The sequence below is a fragment of the Pteropus alecto genome, unplaced genomic scaffold, assembly GCF_000325575.1.
Source record: "Pteropus alecto unplaced genomic scaffold, ASM32557v1 scaffold24, whole genome shotgun sequence".
Classification (NCBI taxonomy): Eukaryota; Metazoa; Chordata; class Mammalia; order Chiroptera; family Pteropodidae; genus Pteropus; species Pteropus alecto.
This window is the reverse complement of record NW_006439192.1, coordinates 4,485,008-4,497,289: the sequence shown is the minus strand read 5'-3', so window position 1 is coordinate 4,497,289 and position 12,282 is coordinate 4,485,008. Positions and strand designations below refer to the sequence as shown.

The 12,282-nt window shown below is 32.7% G+C and overlaps 1 protein-coding gene across 10 annotated transcripts in view; it reads right to left on the bottom strand.

Moving 5' to 3' along the window:
- Nucleotides 1-12,282, bottom strand: part of NSD3 (nuclear receptor binding SET domain protein 3) — a 93,169-nt gene that overhangs the window by 16,180 nt on the left and 64,707 nt on the right. For 5 of the 10 annotated variants that reach the window (XM_025049971.1, XM_015592875.2, XM_015592874.2 and 2 more), the window contains 5 exons: nt 11,914-12,111; nt 11,271-11,444; nt 7,351-7,497; nt 3,854-4,037; nt 133-335 (listed from right to left, as the gene is read on the bottom strand). In XM_025049971.1, coding sequence (XP_024905739.1) covers nt 133-335; nt 3,854-4,037; nt 7,351-7,497; nt 11,271-11,444; nt 11,914-12,111 — 906 coding nt within the window. The remainder of the gene's footprint in view (nt 1-132; nt 336-3,853; nt 4,038-7,350; nt 7,498-11,270; nt 11,445-11,913; nt 12,112-12,282) is intronic. The other 5 variants (XM_006916300.3, XM_015592877.2, XM_025049972.1 and 2 more) reach the window with 2 other exon arrangements.

Sequence of the window (12,282 nt, the reverse complement as noted above, 5' to 3'; positions counted from 1 at the left end):
TGTGGACACTGGGTCATAACACCTGGTGAAAATTCTCTAATATCAGACACATGTCATATGCACGTTAGGAGATGCTGAGAAATCAACACTGGAGTCTTAGTTCTGAGCCACTGTAAACATGATACAACTTACCTTTTTTGAAGGTCTTGTTAATACTAGTCTGTCCCTCAGCAAAGCTTTTGTCTCCTTCAACATAAGGGAACACTCTGCCCTGGTGTACCCAATAGTAGTCATGAGAACCAAAGAAGAACACAGGGAAGTCCCCCAAGTCATGCTTAAGACTTTGGATGTTCAGTGGCACAGACCTGGGGTTGCAGATCTCTGCTGGCCACCATCTGAAAACAAAAGCAATTTTAGACCAAAAGGATGAAAATCATACCACTTTTTACATGGCTGGCAGCAGGGAAAAAAAGGTTTTGTACTTTGCAATTTTCATTCAGATTCTAAGGACACAATATATCTTATCTTTTATCCTGCCCAACCCAAATATCATTTAAAAACATATTGATTAACATACTTAATGAAACTGTGAACATAACGCTAAACAAACTAGGCCCTAAACACCCAATCTAGTTTCTTTCTTTAAAATTACTATTTGTAATTTGTAAAAGAATATATATCATGAAAATGTAAGCTATAAAGCATAATAATAAAATAACAATGAACCTGCTACCCAACTTAAGAATTAGAATTTGCTAATACTATTCCAAATCCAGTTTAAATTCTAGAAAAGTCATGTTTCTCTCCAAACTTGGCTTTCTTAAAATCAACATTGTTTTTCAATGTGTAAAAGCTTATTTCTTGTAGACAAGGTAATCATTTAAGAATAAACTGATGCTACAGTGAAGAATGACCACTCTCATTCAAATAAGCATTTTCTGACTCTCTAATCAACCAGGGTAAATACTTTTTGGTCAACTGTACTAGGTTTACATCAGAGTGTATTTCAGAATCTAATTCATCTTAGATCATTATAAACATGGGCTGTGGGATAGAATGAAACATGACTGTTTCATGCAATGGTGACCGAACACCACAGCAATCACTAAATAAAACCATCTGAGAGGCACATTTGACAGTTTCCAGCAATTGGGCAAGTCAGGAATTGAAGGGAAATCTTTCGTAGTATGTAAAATCATCAATATGAACAGTAAATACATAAAAACTTAAAATTGTTCACTCATTTTACAGATGCCTAATAAAATCATTTATTTAATGAATAATTATATTATTTGGAAGATAAATGATAGCAAGGTCACACTCCAGAGTTATAGTACAGAACTTGAATATTGTTCATCTAAAAGGTACCTCTGTCCAAAACGTGGGTAAGAGTCTGTGTTCAAACAAAACAAAACAAAACAACACTATTTTGTGTAATCAGTATTTGGTTTCCTCTCAAAGTAGGCTAGGAAATGGTTATTTCTAAATCATTTTAAGGTACTGAAGTATGTACATGATAACTGCATTCACTGAGTTAGGAAGAGGCACACTTTCTGCCAGGGGATTTTCCAGGTCCTCATATTTCCCCCAGGAAGCTCCACATTGGAATTAGTTATTAAAAAGAAACAGCTTCATGTGGCCCAGCTGGGCCTGACTGGAAAAAAATACATTAAGAATTAGTTCATGGATGGAAGTCTTTGCAAAACTTACAAGAAGCATCAGACCTGCATATAAAATCTCATTGGGTTGTGAAATAGAGAACTGCTTTGTGCTTCATTAAAATGCAATATGATTAAAATTAAGAAAAATATATTTTTATATTCATAACTTATAAAAAAGGCAATGTAATATACAACATAATGACTATAATTAATATTATATATTTAAAAGTTTCTGAGAGTAGATCTTAAAAGTTCTTATTACGAGAAATGAAAATTGTTTAAACTAGACTAACTGTGATCATTTTGCAATATACACAAATATTGAATTATGTGTACACATGAAACTAATGTTATGTCAACTATGGTACAAAAAAAAGCCAAAAAGAAAAAAAAAGAAAATGTTCTAAAATTTGTTTGAAGATTTGAAAACTTCTTCTACTGTTTTAAATATTTCTTATCCAAGGACTGTCTTACCCATTAATTGTCAAACTCATATCCCTCTCCACCCTCAAAGATATATATTTTAAATTAAAAAGCAGTGTCTGTTTCTTTGAAAATTAAAACAATGCAGAAATGTAAAACAGAAAAACTGAAAATGCCTCCCTTTGTATCTCATGCCTCAGACTATTAACATTAGATCTATTTCTTTCCAGGTATTAAAAACATATTATATACATCTATAATTTTAAAAAATTATATAAACACATAAAAGACAACATATGTACTGTTTAATATGCTTCCTAAATTCAAATCTTTCCACGTTACTATACAGACCTGCATTATTCTTTTATTGGCTTTGAGGTATTCTACAATACGGATATAATTTATTTGACAAATCTCCTACTGACTGAGCATTTGAGTTATTTTACATATTTGCAATTAGAAATAATATAGCAATGAACACCCCTATAAATACAGTTTTGCCTTCTTGTCCAGTATTTCCTTAAATTCCTTGAAAGAGATGTACTGGGTCAAGGGGGTATACCTGGTTACAATTTTAATATGTGATGCCAAACAGCCTTACAAGGAAGACCAGTTTCCCTACGCCCTCCCTAGCCACAAAATCATCAGTTTTACATCTTTGCCAATCTGTTAATTAGAAAAGAAAAACTCTTTGGTTTTAATGTACATTAATTTTTAGTGAGGCAGGGCATTTTTTACATGTTTATTTTCTATTTGCTATTCTTTTGCAAACTGGCTCTTTTCTTTGTTCCTTTTCTAGGTAAGGTATTTATCTTTTCTTATTAAAAGTAGGAGAGCAAACACTTTCCCTAGGTTTGACATTTGCCTTTTAAAACTTTATGATATTGTTTGATATACAGTATAAAATTGTTTATGTATTCAAATGGTCAATTTTTTTTAGGACTTGGAGATTTCCTGTCATGTTGAAAAATATAGTGTGGGAGGGTGGCTTCTCAACCTCAATGCCACTATCTCAGCTAACAATGAAGTAAACAAGCAGCATATTCAAAACACAGAAAACAAAATAGTCCTTGCTAAAAAAAATACAATGTTTAAAATTCTATAGAAATATAGTATACTTAGGATTCTAGTTGAAAAGCAGAACTCTATTGTGCTCTTTTGAATAGTATTTATTTTCTTAGTAACATGATAAATGTATGCCTCAAAATGTAGAACAGTTTAAAAAATGTATTGCTATTCCTGTTCAGTGAAGGATTGTTAAAAATGGCTTCTTAAAAAGAGAAAGTTTTATTATAATAATGGCAATCACACATACTTCTTACTTCATTCCCTTAAGAACTAAAGGCTCTTAATGAAATAATCTCTCTTCATCCTAAAAAGCTCTCTTTTTGCACACAGTTTATAGCTTCTAGCTTGAACTAAAATGGACCAGAGTTAGGGGCAAAGAGAGAGCCACTTTGGCCATGAAATAAACTGTGATTTTATTAGAAATCAGAAATCAATATAAATCTAATTAGGACACAAAGGAAACATCTTCCCCACTATCCACATAAGACCTTTTATTCCATAATTTAGTAGTACATAGTCACTAGTATAAAACAACTTTCAGAACTTAAAAAGTCAACTAACAAATAAAAAAAAAAAAAATCCAACAATTAACCTTCCCAATTCTCTGAAAATGCAAACTCAAAATATGTTTCTTTTCTCTCTCTTTTTTAAGGAAACAGCTTAGTGCTGTTCTACCAATCTCCTAGCCACTTTGTATATAGTTTATGAACCTGTGTCTTACAATGGTTGAATACTTCCTCTTTGCCCTTGGAAAAACTTGCCTGTAATTTCCCAATTTGACCCAAACAATCTGCTTGTAATGTAGTTTCTTGCCAGCTTTACAGTCATTACAATTCCAGCAGCCTTCTGGCATTTCTATGCTCAGGCATTCCGGGTGGAAGGAAGCTGGGCACGATTCACAGCAGAGCAATCTTCCACCTTGAAACAAATAAACAGTCTTAATAACTGAGAAAAGAGGAAAGAAAGAAAAAGGAGAAAGTTATCTTTTAAGTGCATTAAATTTGATTCAAATCGGAGAAAAATAACAAAGGGACTGAGTCATACCTATGGTGATGGATTAAAATAGAAAGCAAGTGAACAGATTCAGTTATTCCCTTTTCAGGGCTTTAGTGGCCAGAGAAATTCAGGGCTTTTGAGTAGTAAGAGAAACATTACTATACTCTTTACTTCTCTAAAATGTGGGCTATTGAGGTATCAGTTTAATAGGCAGCTAAAATTCTTAACATATGACAAATCAGATCCACAAAATCTTTAGGCGGAGTAGATTTGAGAGCAGATTTTCAAAGAAATATGTAGCAACTTACTTTCTTTTCTCTTTGAGAGCTAAGAAAGAAAGCAATGGTCATCTTTGTATTTTAATCCAGTGCCACAGTTAACTAAATCCCTCTATAATAAAATTAGCAAGAATGAAAATAGCCAACAGGTTGATCAGTACTTTTTTCTTCCCATAAAAGCATACTAAAAAGTAAAAGGATAATACTTATTCAAGTTGATTACATTATCATTACCTTTTCAGTGAAGATAAAGTCAAACAGGCTATACAGCAGTGGTTTGCAACATTTTCATCACCAAGGATCCCCTTGCCTTTCCTCATGGACCCATGTGTTTTCAAATATTTTGTCAACCCAAAACAAAAACAAAAACAAAGAAACAAAAAATCCCCCCAAAAAACAAAAACCCAAAACCAAAACTTCTGCATTTTAAAAGTATCATTTTCCTGTTCTAATTAATCAAAGAAATATATAACTGCCAATCAGAGCTTCTGAATCCAATAACAAAACTAGTATTATCACACTGAATTGTTAAAATCATAGCCAAATATAAAGAAACTCATGCAGCTTTAGTTTGCATAAATGTGTGTTTGCTAGATTTTCTGAAATATAAAACATAATTCAAAAATTTTGTTTACATGAGTCTTTTCTGACTTCATATTGAGAACCACTGCTTTATAGCATACAGCTAAGTAAATACCAGTGTAGAAAGAAGTACCACACGCAAGGAGATCCCTCTAACTTCCCTACAGCAAAATCCTCTCTTTTTAAATACATAAAATGACCTATGGATTAAGACCAAAACAGGTGCAGCAAACGAAACAAAACAATATTATTTAATGTAAAGAAATGAAAGATTTTGGGGGTAGATTAGGTATTTCTAATAGGTATTTCAACAAGTGACAGAGAAGGATGTTAACCACTGGAGATGAAATATAATAAAGACAGTCACTGAAAAAAATAAATTCATCTTCCCATGGAAAATCACGTCTATAACCCATGAGCGCACTGAGATTTCAAGTCTCGTAAGCAAAGGTTAGGAGCCCTCTAGATAACATTATCAAATCACATGCTCCAACCATTTGAGGGTTTGCTATCAATATTCCCAAAAATCTTGTCTTCCTGTAGACTTTCAAACTTCTGATTAACATAAAAACGAAAAGAAAATCCATATACAATCAGTGATGAATTAAATTTACTATATTTCCTCTGCTTAAAAACTTTTGCTTCAATCATTGGGATTTTTTCTTTTGTCTACAGATCTCAATATGGATTAATGGTTCCAATTCTCCAACCTAGAGATTAGCTGCCTGAGTGCTCTTAACCTAGGTAGGGAATTCTTCCAAAGGTTTAAACTAAAATGAGATAATTCATTTTTTTAACAGAAAAGAATGACCAGTAGGGAGAGCAGTCTTTGCAAACAGCTTAGGGGACATGTGATTATTAGAGTTGATATAGGAAAGACAAGCTCGTCATTTTAACGTTATGGACTAGTCCTTAATTTTAAGTCTTATTTCAGAGGAAATACAGACCCAGAATCATCAGTGAAAATCATCATGATTTTTTGACAAAAAATACACAAGAGAAATAGAAAAATAAAAAATATGAACAATCCACCTTGGTGCTATGCAAGAAAACTGCTTTAGGATGCAAGAGAAGATATGGTTCAAGCTAAGCAAACAGAGGGCTCAAAATAATTTCAATTTATGTCAAGATCAATACTGAGTACTGAAAACAAAGTAAGCAACAATTGGATTGATCTAATTTTATCAAGATGCCAGCAAAAGAATAATAAAATGCCTTGGGTAGTCTAATTTTACTGCATTATGGAGTTATAGTCAGACCTCAGTTCATCTTTGTTTTGGAAGTAGGTGGTGTCACCAGTAAGGTGACATACTGTGACTTCAATGGAAAACAAAAACCCAATGTCCTTCTCCATAGGTTCTAATCAGCTTGCTTACACTTTGGGTTGCCACTTAAGAATTTTGACAAAGAGCAAAGATACATCAAGCAGGCAACACAGAGAATGGAAAAAAAAAAAAAAAAAAAAAAAAAAAAAATATCGCCTCCAGGAGATATCTCTCAGTACCAAAGAAAAAAAAAAAAAAAAAGAAGCCCATTTCAAATATACCTAGTATATTAGGTATGAATTTTCTTTAAAGAATCTGAACTTGGCCCCCAGATCATAATGGGAATGTATACAGAAAAAGGCCTTCACCTTCCAGGTTATTTCACCCGCTGAGATAGCAACTCCCCAAATACCACATTATTGTTAAACCATTTTTTCCTTTATTACAAGTAGACTATATAAAGCTAAATAAAAGATTTTCTTCCATAGGAGAATATAAATATATGTTTAGTCCCTGGTTCTCTGTGGTTAAATTATCCATAAGCAATTCTTCAGTTCAGCTGGGCTGCCTTGCAATATCCAGTATTTGGGGTATCCTCCTCAGCTGCCCACAAATGCCTCCTAAGAGAAGGGCAACTAGTTTTCATAGTATCTTAACAAAAACATTTAAAATAAAATGATAGAATGTATTCTAAAATCAAATCTTTAAGTATCGATATCTTGGTTTCCCTTTATTTAATAACCTATTTTGTTATTTAGTTGAAAGTTATTAACAAGTTATGTCCATTCTATTCTAACGTGAATGGTAGTTCTACATCAGGCAAAAGAGAAAGAGCCCTTAGAATATTCCTCTATATTAAGCAAAATCCTAGTCTTTCAATTTTAATAACCCATAGGTATAAGGAATGTTGAAAACGTATTCAAGAAGAGTAAGCAAAATTTTGTAATAAATGGAATTATTTTAAGCCCTTTTTAAAAATTTTACAGCCATATAAAGACATAGTCACAACCACCAAGGCAGAATTTACCAAAAGCAACAGATGGTGCTTGACAGGCATACATTTCCCCCCTTCATTTAAAAAGAAAAAAATAGGAAATGCAAAAATAAAAGCAAGAGATAAACTATTTTGATTATTACCTTTCTCACATTTCTTTTTGGAAGCTGACGAAGAAGGAATCATAGGTAATTTCATCAACTCTGCACGATTTGATTCATTCAGTAGGTAGTGGGACTTATAGGCATATGAACTGAACATGGGGTCTGAATGGTCCTGAACTATCAGCCCTATACGAAACAAACAGAAAGAGATGAGCTGCAATGAAACTACCCATGATTCCATGAGGAAAAAAAAAATAAACCAACACCTATTATGTAGCTGTGAATAAAGTTGGGGGTTGGGGGGAAGAGTAAGAAGAAAAAGATCTGACAGAAAAGTATTTTCTATAGTTATTATAGGGAATTTAAGCTACTTAATGCCTTAATCCCTATATAGAAACCTGTATACCCGAAGAAAACTCTAAATTAATTTGAAGATGTAAACTGCATTTGACATCACACTGAAAACTACCTATGGAAAACAAAGCTATAGTCTTTAATATTTAGAAGAATTATGATGACAATCCAGAGAACAAAATAATGTATCACTTAATTGCTAGAAATAAGAATTATTTATATAACATAGTAGAGACCCTGATCTACCCTCAATGTATCAAGTAGTACATAAAGGCAGAATTGAGTCTCTCCTCTATTCATATCTTGAGATATACTCAAATAGATTCTAGCTTTCTCTGCCACATAATGAAGCTTTTCTCTACCAAGACGATACATGATTTTAAAGGAGGGGCCAAAATTTGTTAAACTTTACTGAGGAAATGCAAACCATTAAAACTTTATTTTTTGCTATCATATAAACTGATTACCAACTTTAAGGTAAAAAAAGTCCTTTTGATCTACCAATACAGCCATCATATTTGGAAGAAAACATAAGATCTGCTCTAATCCACCTGTGACACCCACTTGTCTCACTCCCATCCCACTTCTCCTAGTTAAGTTCATAAAATAGCTACAGGCCACTCATAAACCTTAGGGAACTGTGAGACCAGGGAAAATTTCTCTATTTGGTTACTGTTAAGTTTATAATAATCTAGGGTATTACAATACAAATCTTGATAGAAGTTTCAGAGATCATTTTGAGAAGAGGGAAGAGTTTTAGTTTTTAAAGGGGTTAGCATTTACTTTTTTCTGTGGATATTACCTTCACTTGTTGCTACCCCACACTAAGATTCAAGAAATCTCTCTGATCCAGATGATAGACTGGAACTTGAAATTGTTAATTGGTAATAACATAAGAATCTTCGAATAAAAGTTATATAATGTCAAATGAATTTCATACACATAAAAGAGAAGTAGTATAGTATAAAAAACATAGGTTTTGCAATAAGAAAGATCAGGTACAAATGCTGGTCCCTCTATTTAACAACCTGTGTAACCTCCAGGTAAATTTTTAAATCTGGGCTTCAGTGTTCTCATCCATATAAAACAGGGAAATGACTTTTTGGGGTAATTGTGGCAATTTATTCAGATAGTGTCTAAGAGTTTGATTTACAGATGAAAAATAAATCGCTATTATTATTATTAAAATGAAAAGCAAACCTTAATTTAACATCTCCATTTAAAATTATCATTACAGAGAAAGGCACAGAATGTTAAGTAACTTTTATTTTACATCACTCTCCCGATTAAAGGAAATACTAAAGAATATATACTACACTGAAATATGACTGAACATTCCTATGGCACTATGGGGGGGCAGAGGAGGAACAATGTTCCTCTAAACCTTGAAATATTTCTAAAAATACTAAATATTTCAGTCCTTAAGAATCAGCTTATTGATTTTAAAGAACCTAGAACTGAGAAAAATCCTCTATGAGGAGGGAAAACTGTATGAGGCAAGAAACAAAAACAAAACAAGCTAAGTTTTCTAATACCAAAACATTAATGATTAAATGATCCCTTTTTTATAAAGTGTGGATTTATTACAATTAGGTCTCTAAAAAAAGAGACCGCTATAAATACTGATAAAAGAACACATATTATTTACTTCTAAAAAAACTTTTGACTTAAGCCTTCCCAAATCCCAACATCTAATCTATTGAGAATAAATTTCTGTAAAATGCTAGAAAGGAAAATGAAAGTTTCACTGTGGACAAAGTTTCACAGTGAAAATAATTTGGATATTAAATAATCTTGCTTACAGAGGCATTTAAATACAGTAAATCTTTAGAACTGCCAAACTGATAAGATGCAAATATAGATCTTGTTGTAGAAAAAGTTTTCCCCTTATTTCCATTCTCTCAAGCATTTAATCAATACATATAAAAACAAACAACAAAATGGCTAGTTTCTATAAAACTATGTTCCTTGACAATGGGCCATTTTTTATCTATATTAAACTGAAAATAACTGTTTTAAAGGTCTCTCAATTACTGAGTGAAATACAGCAAAAGAAAATATTGGTTAATATACTAATGGTACTTGATTCCAATGTACTCCAAAGTCAGTCAACATAACAGTTATAAACCTGATATTTAAAATGTTGGCTCAGTTATTCATGTGTGCATGCACACACAAACACACACACCTAGTAAAAGTGTTCAGAATGGTAGAATAAAATATTTACAAAGTGATAGAGATTTTATGTTATTACTGACACTCATCTGTTTAAGTCTCTAAAGCTAGCCACTTAATTGATAATTCAGTATTTCCATCCTATCATTACTTTCTTAGAGATGAGATGGAGAAGACGCTAGTGGTAACTATTTTAATCCTTTCAGTAACCTGTTACAATGTGACAAAACATTTCAGACCTACTTCTCCATGTACCAGCCACGTTTCACAGTAGAATACAGTTTTATAATTGTTCTGTTAAAGAAAGACACAATGCTTCCCCTCTAATGGCAGACAACCCCACGTGCTTACAAAATTCTGGCATACTGAAAGCAGTATATACAAGGGACCCAGCCGACTGCTACAGAAAAGACTATCTTTATTTAATCTTTTACTCTCTACCACCTCTAGTTATCTTTTTTAAAATAAAAGATACAAAAGCAAAACAACTCAAGTTCTATCATACTACCTAAATTCTATTAAAAAATACTTTATAGTACACATTTACCAAATTAAACTATCTCCTAAAGCAAAAATAAAGCAAAAACAAACCCAAAATCTCACCATTAGGATTGTATAAATGTAATCTAACAGGCCTGATATGCTAGAGTCCCTTCAAATATTTCACATTAAGGGAAGTTCAGAAAACCTAGCACTTAGAATAAAAAAGAAAACCCAAACTGCATTTGGGATATTAGTTGGTTTCTAAAATGCTTACTAAATACTAAAAATGGTTTTATTATAATACAGCTGAGATACTCTATAAAGATGGATACTTTATCATATTCATCTAAAAAAGTTCTATTTTGTATTTATCATGAACTCAAGTTTACTGACCCCCTCAGGGACATAGTATTGTTTTTAGTTGATCAATCTCTTGGCATATTTAAATATCAACAACTGGCGAGTAAGAAAGCCTGCATTGCTAGCTTTTAACTAACACCACCACATATGTTGCCTTGGCTATATCCCATCTGGCATTCCTCAATGCCAGACCAAAACATGATAAAATACAACATAAACGATGAAATAATAAATGTGCTCGTCTTGCCTTCCAGGTGAAATCTCAAGCAGCTGCAAGCTCTGGATTAAAGAATATGACATGGAAAGAGTTTGATTCAAATAAAAGACTTGTTTGCAGAAGGAAATAGGTTAATCTTTTGATGCTCCAAATAGAAATGCTAAGAACTTATCTTTAATTCTAAGTTATTAAAAAATGTAGATTTTTAGCTTAATTTATGAAAGAATATTCTGATAATTTGAACGTCTAATGTTATAAAAGGGACTAGTTACTGAAAGTGTTAATTCTCTCAGGGATATTACTGAAAGTCTATTTTAATGGGGAAATATGCCAATGAACTCAGAAAAAAATAGAAAGGACTGACACTCACCTCTTGCACAAACGAAACAAAAGCCTACATTAACAGCAGAGGACGAATTACTGCTCCGTTTGGAATGATTACTACAGATGAGAACGTAGGAAGACACAAATATGCTTCCGGCAGCAATACAAGCATCCCCAGAGTGATAGGCTACTGGACATCTCAAACATCTCATCATGCGACCTGTTTAAAGATAAGTCAAAAAGGAAGCTATATAATAAAGTATCAGTTGAATAAATAAAATGAGATTTTTGGATTTGCTCTTTTGGGTTCCCATATGATGCTGGTTATGGTAAGATGAAGATATTTTTCTAGTTTGGCTTTGTCATTCCTAAGCTTTATGTCTCTTAAATGCAACACACATCTAGAGATAAAGAAAACTTTGTCTGCTTCAATGCTGGAGAGACGGTGGTCTCCAGAATGGCACCTGTTTAAGGAATTTTCAAGGGTAATATTGAACATATGGAATTTTCTTCTCATGGTCAAATCAGAACTTAATCTCTACTTACTATGCTATCGATTGTAGCTGAGCTCTTATATCCACAGATAAACAGAGAATGCCCAATGTTCTTTAAAATAATATGCTTCTTATTTGCTACTGAACTTAAAAAAAAAAAAAAAAAGTCTTTGTCTCCTTCCTTAGCTGTTTTACCTTTACTTGCTTTGTGGATATCTTTCTCCATAGAGCAGGCAGAGCAGCAGTGCTGGGGACAGCGGAATCCTTTTGATTCAAAGATGGCAGTGGGGAATTTGCGGATGCAGGCTTCATGATAAAATTTCCCACAAGCACCAACAGAACAACGTTTAACATCTGTACCAGACACCTTACATGAAAAACATGGGTGCTGTCCTGGAAAATTGGTGAGGAATACAGATTAAATAAAATCTGGCTTAAACAGAAGCAGCTACTGACATCAAAGAGCTATCCAAAAGAAACCACTATTATGTGTAAGATTTTAACATAGAAAAAAAGGGATTGAAAACGTATGGTTAAATTAAAATATTATTTAACATATTTTGC